The sequence below is a fragment of the Diabrotica virgifera genome, chromosome 9 (assembly GCF_917563875.1).
Source record: "Diabrotica virgifera virgifera chromosome 9, PGI_DIABVI_V3a".
Taxonomy (NCBI): Eukaryota; Metazoa; Arthropoda; class Insecta; order Coleoptera; family Chrysomelidae; genus Diabrotica; species Diabrotica virgifera.
The window spans coordinates 121,939,311-121,948,831 of record NC_065451.1 but is presented as its reverse complement, the minus strand read 5'-3'; the positions used below and the strand labels follow the sequence as shown (position 1 = coordinate 121,948,831).

General features: G+C 44.9%; 1 protein-coding gene across 1 annotated transcript; it reads right to left on the bottom strand.

Moving 5' to 3' along the window:
- Window positions 1-6,814: 6,814 nt before the first annotated feature.
- LOC126891285 (uncharacterized) lies at window positions 6,815-7,729 on the bottom strand. The gene has a single exon (XM_050660464.1). It carries the CDS (start codon window positions 7,727-7,729, stop codon window positions 6,815-6,817), a length of 915 nt encoding a protein of 304 aa, XP_050516421.1.
- Between the last annotated feature and the right edge of the window lie 1,792 nt (window positions 7,730-9,521).

Below are 9,521 nucleotides of genomic sequence, written 5' to 3'. Positions count from 1 at the left end.
ACCATTAGGGTAGGAGGTGAGAGGAAATGCACAGAAGAAAAAATAATAAAAATCCAAGCTAAAACCCCCGAGGACATTTGGACCGCCCTGGAACGAGTGAGCGAGGAGACGGCTCCGGGAGACACGGTCGCGATTCACCACATAAGTTTTATGGAGGTGAAGGAGCTGAGAAGGATGGCGGAGGCCGTCTTCGCAGGTACGGAGGTAGAGAGGGTGCAGATTCACACAACGGCATCGAGGACAGAGAGGCAAACTTATGGCTTTATCGTCTCGAAAAAAGACTCCTCATATTCACAGCTACTCAGTGGGGTGGAAAAGGCCGTAGGCAGCTCGGAGGCTAAGGGAGCGATCCGCAGCCTCCGGAGCACGCGCGAGGGGAATCTATTGATTACGATGGATAAGGATCAGGGCGCGGTTAACGCTATCAGAGGTGCCATCGCTGGCAGTGAGGGAGGCATGGTTGCCAAACTCATTGGGGCAGAGAGGCAAACGGTAATACATATTCGGGGGATGACAGAGAATACCACGGAGCAGAGTATAAAAGATGCAGTCGCAGCAGAGGTTGGTGCCTGGGAGCCCACCTTCTCTATAAGACAACTCAGGCCGATGAGGAACAGCACGAAGGCAGCAACGGTGGTGCTGAGCCAGGCGGCGGCGGACCGCCTGCTGGGGGTTGGACATTTAAGGATCGGTTTAGCGCGCTGCGATATAGAGAAGAGGCACCTAGTTAAGAAATGCCAGAAGTGTTGGAGCTACCTCCACGAATCGGATAAATGCAGCGGGGTAGACCGAACGGGGTGCTGCCACAATTGCGGTGGCAGAGGCCACAAATTCGAAGACTGCAAGGAGGATGAGCATTGCGTTGTTTGCGAGCAGCCTCATCGTATAGGCAGCGGGAGGTGCCCAGCTTTCCGGGAGGCGCTGCAGAAGGTAAAGGCGGCGGAAACGGCGAATGATGGAACGCAGATGAGGAAAAGAAAACGCTCCGCGAGGAAAAATAGACCCAAACAACAGAACAAACCCAAGGAGGCAACCGCTACAAAACCAGAAGAGGATGCTCAGGTTCAATCGGAGCAAGACAGCTTACAGGACAAGATGGATGATGAGGTATTTCACGGACATGTCTTCCCGGCAAATGAAGATGCGATGGAACAGTTCGACCGGCTGTTGGAGGAGGCTTCGGCGATACTACAACCGCCCATGGTGGCGTCGACCACTACGATACCATCCACCTCCATCATGGACGAGGCCAAAACGCCTGGGGCGACTCGGAAGAAGAGTATCCCCACTTTATCAGAAATTATTACGTTCACGTCGCCTCCCTCCACCGACACGACGATGTCCACAGAAAATGCGTCAGCTGAAGACCCCCCCCCCACAGGGACCCCCCGAGGCAAGCAGCGAGGTACCTCTGATAACAATTAACGATGAATAGGGCGGGACCTTTTTTTTTTCTCTTTTCTCCTACATACATACATACATATATTCATATTTATTTTTACATTATATATATTACACTTTCCATATATTTGTTTCACATATATCTTTCATATATATTCTATATGTATTCCTGCGGAGTCGTTGGGCGGGTGACATCTCTACTCCACGATGGCGGCGACGGCGGTTAGGCGTATCAGGATTCTTCAGGTCAATGTTGGAAGGGCCAAGGCGGCGCATGACTTGGTCTATGCGAAGGCCTTGGACATCGGGGCGGATCTGGTCATTGTACCGGAACCCAACAAAAATATTGCTAGCAGGTTTGGGTGGGTGCATGACTCGCGCTGCGATGTGGCTGTCCACCTTATTAATAAAAACTTGGGTGTTATAAAAATAACAAGGAAGGAGGGTGTAGTGAAAATCAACCTTGTTGATGTGGCCATAGTGGCCTGCTACATCTCTCCTAACGTCAACCTGTTGGCGTATCAGGATAAGGTGGATAGCATCGTGGAGATGGCTGCTGCGGAAAAGGATTTCGTCATTGCCGGAGACGTCAATGCGAAATCCGTTTTATGGGGTTCCCCAAGGAACGACAGTAGAGGAGAGATATGGAATGAGTGGATCTCCACTCTCGATTTGGTCACCGTAAATAACGGGAAGCATACTTTCGAGAGGGGGGTTTCGCGCACCCATATCGACGTAACGCTGGCATCAAATAAGTATGCCAGCAAGGTCACCTTGTGGGACGTGTTGGATGACAATCTTTTCACGTTCCATAAGTATATCTCTTATGAAATCGGATCCAAAGGGTCAACCGGTGGCGGTAGAAAGGTCGTGACCTTCGATAAGGAAACCTTCAAGCGTAGGGTCGGGGATATCCGTGAGGATGTCAGGGACTTTGAGGGCCTTAGAGGGGTTATGATGCGCGCGCACGCGGCGAGCACGAGGCGCAGCCTGGTTCCGTATACGGTTCCGTATTGGTGGAACGAGGATGTGCAGGAAACGCGTAAAACTTGTTTCAGGTTAAGACGCATCGCACAGAGAGACAGAACCCCTCAATCAAGGGACACGTACAGAGAGGCCAAGAAAGAGCTTAACAAAGCGATAAGAAGGTCTAAACGTACGTGCTGGACGAATCTGTGCGATGCGCTCGAGGAGGATGTATGGGGAGAGGCGTACCGCATCGCCACTAAGACCCTACGGGTCGAAACCCCATACAGACTCACCGAGCAAAGAACCAGAGAAATCGCTGACATCCTGTTCCCCAGGAAGCCTGATCTGCGCTTCGTGCCCGCCGAGTGCGAGCACCCGGAAGCCGTCACTCCCATGGAACTCGCCGTAGCTGTGGACGCGATCAAGGTTGGGAAGTCGCCGGGACCGGACCGTGTTCCGCCGGAGGCCGTGAAGATCTTGGTGGCTGCGCAGCCGGAGCTAGTCAGAGGGATGCTAACTGGTCTCCTCAGGACCCAGTCCTTCCCGGACGTTTTGAAAAAGGCTCGCCTCACATTGATTCCGAAACCCGGAAAGAATCCGGAAGAGGCCAGTGCCTACCGACCGATCTGTCTCCTTGATAGTCTAGGCAAACTCTATGAGAACATAGTTAAAAACCGCCTACAAGCGGAATTGGATGCCGCCAACGCCATCTCTGATAGGCAATTTGGATTCAGGAGAGCCAGATCGGCGGTTGACGCTGTTAAGTTCATAACGGACGAGGTGGGGGCCACCCGGAGGAGAGTAGTGGTGTCCATTATGTTCGATGTCAAGAACGCATTTAACTCGGCAAATTGGGGACATATAGTCCGTAGGATGGAGGCCCTCAATCTGTCGAGTTACCTCATAAACATAGTGAAGAGTTACCTGTCCAACAGACTCGTAGCGTTCACGGGTGGGGAGATAAAGCTGACGGCGGGTGTTCCACAGGGGTCTGTACTGGGCCCAACGCTGTGGAACATCCTGTATGACGAGGTGCTTAATATACGATTCGGTCGCGACTGCACCGCGGTCGCATACGCGGACGACTTGGCGATTGTCATAGCCAACGATTACTACTGGGATGTCGTTGGCAGGGCCGAGAAATGCTTTAAGCGGGTGGATGCCTGGATGCGGGCAAACGACCTTGAACTTGCAGGTGCAAAAACGGAGGTGGTCATACTGAAGGGACCAAGAGAGATTCCGGACCTGTCTTTCCAGTTTGGAAACGACAGGGTCTCTCCGAGTCTTTGTGCCAAATATCTTGGCGTGGACCTCGACAAGGGACTGCGTTACATCAAACACCTCACAAGGGTGGTAGGGAAGGCCGAGGCGCAAAGTGCAGCCCTCCGAAAAATAACACCCAATATCGGAGGGCCAAGCAGCGCCCGGAGAAGACTGTACTTGCACGTCGTACAGTCTACCCTTCTCTACGGTGTGCCAGTCTGGGTCGGGGTTCTACGTCACCGTAAATATGTAGATATGTTAACTAAGGCACAGAGAAAACCTCTGCTTAACGTGGTTAGTGCATACAAGACCACGTCCACCGTGGCTCTACAGGTCATTGCGGGCGCCCCCCCCATTCACCTCCTTGCCAAGGAGAGAGTATACATGTACGAAAACCGACACGGCCTCTTGCCAGAGGTAAGGGCAACGGCTCGTCAACGGCTGTTGACGGAGTGGCAGGCAGAATGGGAGGCGGAAAACACCAAGGCCCAATGGACCAAAAAACTGATTTCAAATGTGGAGTCATGGTACACCTGTAAGTTCAAGAGGACGAACTATTTCTTCACGCAATTCCTGACCGGGCACGGGTCCTTCCGGGCATTCACCCACAGAATCGGGAAGTCCGAGGATGATCTGTGCCGGGCCTGCTCGGTGAGGGAGGACGCAGAGCACTGTGTCTTTCGGTGCGGCGTTTTCGCTCGCGAGCAAGCCAGGCTGCGCGGTAGGTTCGGGCACGACATTAACGCCGGAAATATTTTACAACGCGCCATGGTAAGTAGGGCGGATTTTGAATATCTCATTGACACAGTAACGGGAATGCTAAAACAGAAAGCTGTCCTCGAACGACAGGAACAGCAGAACGGGTAAAAAAAGGGAAAAAAAAAAAAAGAAAATTTTTTAAAAAAATAAAAAAAATTAAAAAAAAAAAAAAAAATTCTAAATTTCATAATTTTTGACAAAGGTAAGTATGATACATACAGGTAGATAACGCCCCTGTGCACAGGGCTTAGGTAAACCCAGTGTAAAAAAAAAAAAAAAAAAAAAAAAAAAGCGACCCTTACATCATCAAGGGACGCCTTCTCAACTGTTCTTTTTGATCTCTTAGTGCAAGGGTACCGATCCCAATAGGATTAGAGAGAGCTGCAGGAAGACACCACCTCTCCCCCGCCGCGCTTAGGTAGGGGGAAGAGAAAACATGAATTCAACCGCCTACTCACCAGAGTAGGTGAGATCTTGTTTCCCCATCTCCTACCGCTTTCAGGTGGGGGTATGGCAACGAATCTTCTGACATCTTCATTCACAGGCAGCTTGGGATATCCCCATGTATCGCTCTCTACAGAGCCCGTCCAGGGATATCCCGGGTCGAAGAAGGGGTGGTTTTAGTTGGTAGGCGGCTGGTTATGGGGGGCACGCGAGATGCATGGACCACACGTGGTTTGCGCATCCTAGCGTGTTCTCCTCTCCTGTCGAGTCCAACAGTACTAGGGACATCTTCCCTAGTCAGCTATGAGCGTTCCCCTCGGTCAAAAAAAAAAAAAAAAAAAAAAAAAAAAAAAAAAAAAAGGTATAAAAGATCCAGCAGAGACGAAATGTCTAGAATAGTTAGAAGTTCGCACGTTAGAAAATTTTAAAGAAAGCACTGTGGTTGTTAAGACTCTAGCCTAACTTTGGAAACAGCGTCAAACGCGACACTTGGCAACGAGAGTTCATTAAAACTTGTAATAAGAAAAACACGCATTTTTATTGCTCTTTTCGAAAGTATAACTCCAAGTAATATTTTACAAACGAAAGTACACATCAAAAAGTTGAATTATAAATCCTAATCATTGTGGACCTTCGAGGAGAATCAGAAACAGCCCTATTATCGAGGAAAAACAAGAAGATCAACGAAAAAGTCTCCCGTTTGACAAGAAATCAAAACGTCAAATGCAGGATACATAATTCCGAATTCAAGCAAAAGTAAGGCGATTTCTCCGGTACCGATTCAGGAGATGAATACAGGCCTGGCTCGCGTTCAAGATCGTCTTCATCCATTAGCAATTCTAGCAATAGTTTTAGTGGCAATTCATGTAGCAGTTCCTGTGATACTCCTGCAGAGACCAATCATTTTAATAATGGGAATCTTGTTGAGGAGCATGACTAAACAGCGCGACCTATAACAAAACCAAGAGGCAGAAAGCGGACACGTAATCCAACAACCTGTAAAAAGAAGGTTGATAAGCGAATGAAAAACTGGTCAAACGTATATCTCAGTAAAGTCCAAAAAACTTAATCAAGGTAAAACAATACATGTACATACATGTCAGACAACATACATGTATTTAAAAATGTCGGTTGTCCTGTGCTACAAAATTTTCTGAACAAAAAAGGATACAAATATTTGAGTATTACTGGAAGTTAGGGAATATAGAGAGGTAACGGGGTTTGTTAAACACTTATACAAGAACACTAAAATGTGCTTACCGCCATATAAAGACTAACAAAAGGTACGACAGAAAAGAAAACACAGGGCATTACTTGATTAATGAAAATAAAGAGATCAGCGTCTGTAAAACTTTTCTGATCAACACTCTGGCTATCACACAACGGATCATACGGACTGTTATCGACGGCAAAGTTCAGAATGATGGCTATATTCCATCTGATCAACGAGGAAAACACGGAAAACAATTTGAAACCTGAAGTTGTACAGGCAGTGTAGGATCATATCGAATCAATTCCAAAGGTTGAGAATCACTATCTCAGGGGTAGTAATAGGAGACAACTAATTGATAATGGTTTGACAGTTGCAGAATTGAGGAAATAAAACAATTGAATAAATAAAATCTACTCCGGACAACCATAAACGTTGGATAAGGTGCTTCGTGAACAAAGTCATGGGAGCTAGAAACCCTACAGGATCAAACACTCTGGCCAATTCAGACAACATACTTCTCTTAGTACAAGATTTGTCCAGAGCTGGCACTTCAAAAGAAAAATAATCCAACTGTGTATTCCATACAAGTCCAAAGATTTTCAGAGGGGACGAACAACTATTATCATCAAAGGAAATAGGTTTCTTACCAATATGCGACTCCGGTAAACCTTCTAATAATCGCATATCATTGCTCGACCACTTACGCAATTCAAACTGACCTCGGGATAACAAGGATATCAACTCATTCCGAAGATCTAGCGCAATTTATAAGGTATCACCACCACAAACAATATCATCAACATAAGTAATCGTACTCAAGACTTCAGCGGCAAGGGGAAACTCTCTCCCTTCATCTTCACTCAGCTGCAACAAAGTCCTTAAAGCAAGAAAAGAAGCAGACGATACACCATAAGTTACTGTTAATAGCCGAAATTCTTGTAACTCTTCATCAGGAGAGACTCTAAAAACAATCCTCTGATAATCACAATGACTTTTATCAACTCGTATCTGCCTATAGATATGCTTAATATCCGTGGATAAGACATATTTATGAAGTCGAAAACCCAATAAAATAGTTAAAATATCTTGTTGTAGTTTCTTTCCAGTAAACAAGCATTGATTAGGAGAATTCTGATTGCCAATTCGAGCAGAAGCATTAAATACAACTAGCAACTTGGTAGTCAAACTATCCGGTTTTAATACAGCATGGTGAGGAATATAGTAACAAGACAAAGGTTGAGAAGTTTCTGACACTATTTCCAGATGATGCAAATCCAAATAATCTTTCATGAAGGTACAATATTCCTGATAAACAGTATGCATTTTCAAAAGCCTTTTTTCTAATGAAAGAAAACGATTGACAGCTAACTCAAACATTCCTGGAAAAACAGGAGATAATTCCCTGAAAGGTAAAGCACCGGTATAACGACCAGAGCCGTCTCCACAAACATTCTCAACAAAAATTTTCTCACAAAGAATATATTCAGGAGCTGAACATTCTACTTCAGGAGCTGAACATTCTACTTCAGGAACAGTTTGTAAACTCCAAAACTGCTTTACAGACTCCTCCAATGAAACCATTTGATCCACGTGACAAAACGAGGTGGCAGATGCCATAGGAACCGCACTACAGGGACCCATAAGGACATAGCCAAAAACGGTATTAAGAGCATCAGGCATACCTCTAGGAGTTTGAACTTTACTTTCTAATAATAACTAAGAACAGATATCAGCTCCAAGCAATAAGTCCACCTTACCAGATAGATAAAACCGAGTATCGGCTAACTTTAAATTAGCAATATAAGACCAATGCTCAACATCCAAACTAACAACGGGTAGGTCCTCACAAATGTTTGGCAACACAAACGCCTCACAATTAAAAATAGGATCCACTCTATCCACAGGTTTTATCTGAAGATCAACTCGACCAACCACTCTACTGTTTATAGCACCAATACCTTGTACCGATAAGGTAGCAGAAGAATGTCTAATACCTAACTGACGAATACAAGACTCAGATACAAAAGAGGTCATGCTGCCCCCATCAATTAAAGCTCGAACAGGTTGATACAATCCACAACCATCCATAATTTCTACCACAGCAGTAGCTAACAAAACGCTCGAATTTTTTGAGGCAACACTACCTAATGATGCAGCATGTGAGCTCAATGTTCCAGTCTTAACCTGAGTATCAGGAGAAGCAGTAGTCGGAGCTGCAGCAACAGAAGTAGCGCCGGGAGTGGCACTTTCCGAGCTTTTAAAATGTAAAAGACTATGGTGAGATGCATTACAATGACCACAACAAGAGGTGACACTACAACTACGAGAATCGTGTTTTTCTAAACATTTAAAACAAAGACGCATTCTCTTACAAGCGTTGTACCGTTCATAAGGAGATTTATTTAAAAATAGAGAACAATCTTTTAAATGGTGATCGGCAGAACATAACAAACAAGTCGACGCATTAGGCTTCGAAAAAAAAACTATAGCGATTATTGACTTTAGAACCAATTTTATTTGAATTGTGTTTAGAAGGCGATTTATTTTTTCTATTAGAATTCATGGGAGGACAGGGCGACAACAAGGACGAGTCAAACGAAATGCATTGACTTTTCTAGAAATCACATAATTGAACCAAAGTAGGCATTTCACTAGACCCATGTAATAATTCAAAACGTTGGTGAGTCTCCTCGTCAAGCTTGGTGAGAATTTTATAAGCTAAAACAAAATCTGAAATTTTATAACCCAAATTTTCTAAAGCTGATAAATTTTCCGAAAACGTATCAATCAAATTACTATAACTATCAGAATTCTTAACCATAGCTGCGGGAGCTTCCTCAATTTTGCACCAATGTGCCATTGCACGCAAACGTTTATTCAAATACCTATTTTTTAATTTATCATAAATCCTAACATAATTTTCTCTAGCTAAGGCAAGGATTTAGCTAACCTTAAAGGAGGCCCGTCTAAACTTTGAATTAAGTACGTTAATTTTTCCTTATCATCAATGGTAGGTCTACGGTGCACAAGCGCATCGAACAAGTCAAAAAAGTAATTGCCGACGTAAAATCACCGGAAAATAACTAGTTCTAACTGGGGCAAACGAACATTACTAGGAGGTAGTACAGCATTAGAAGCAACGTTATTCTGTTCATTCTTCTGACTACCTTCGTCATCTTCAAAGAGATCCGCGAAATTAGCCTTGATCTGATAATAATCATTCAAAAATTGGGAACGAATAATGTCCTCAGAATCTAAGTGAGCATCCGTAGGTTCAGAGTTCAAAAGATTTGTAACAATGTTTTGATGATTCTTATTAAACTCTCCAAAACATCATCTAATTCTGAATACCGAACACGAAATAGCGACTGCTTATGAACCTTTGTAAGAGCAGAATTGGATAAACGCAATAACGTTTCTAAATCGTTCATTGCCATTCTCCTTTGAAAGGTATATTTTTTCAATTTGTCAG

What these genes read in the sequence shown, in the direction of transcription:
- LOC126891285 (XM_050660464.1), bottom strand. Translation starts at nt 7,729, where the DNA reads ATGCCTGATGCTCTTAATACCGTTTTTGGCTATGTCCTTATGGGTCCC.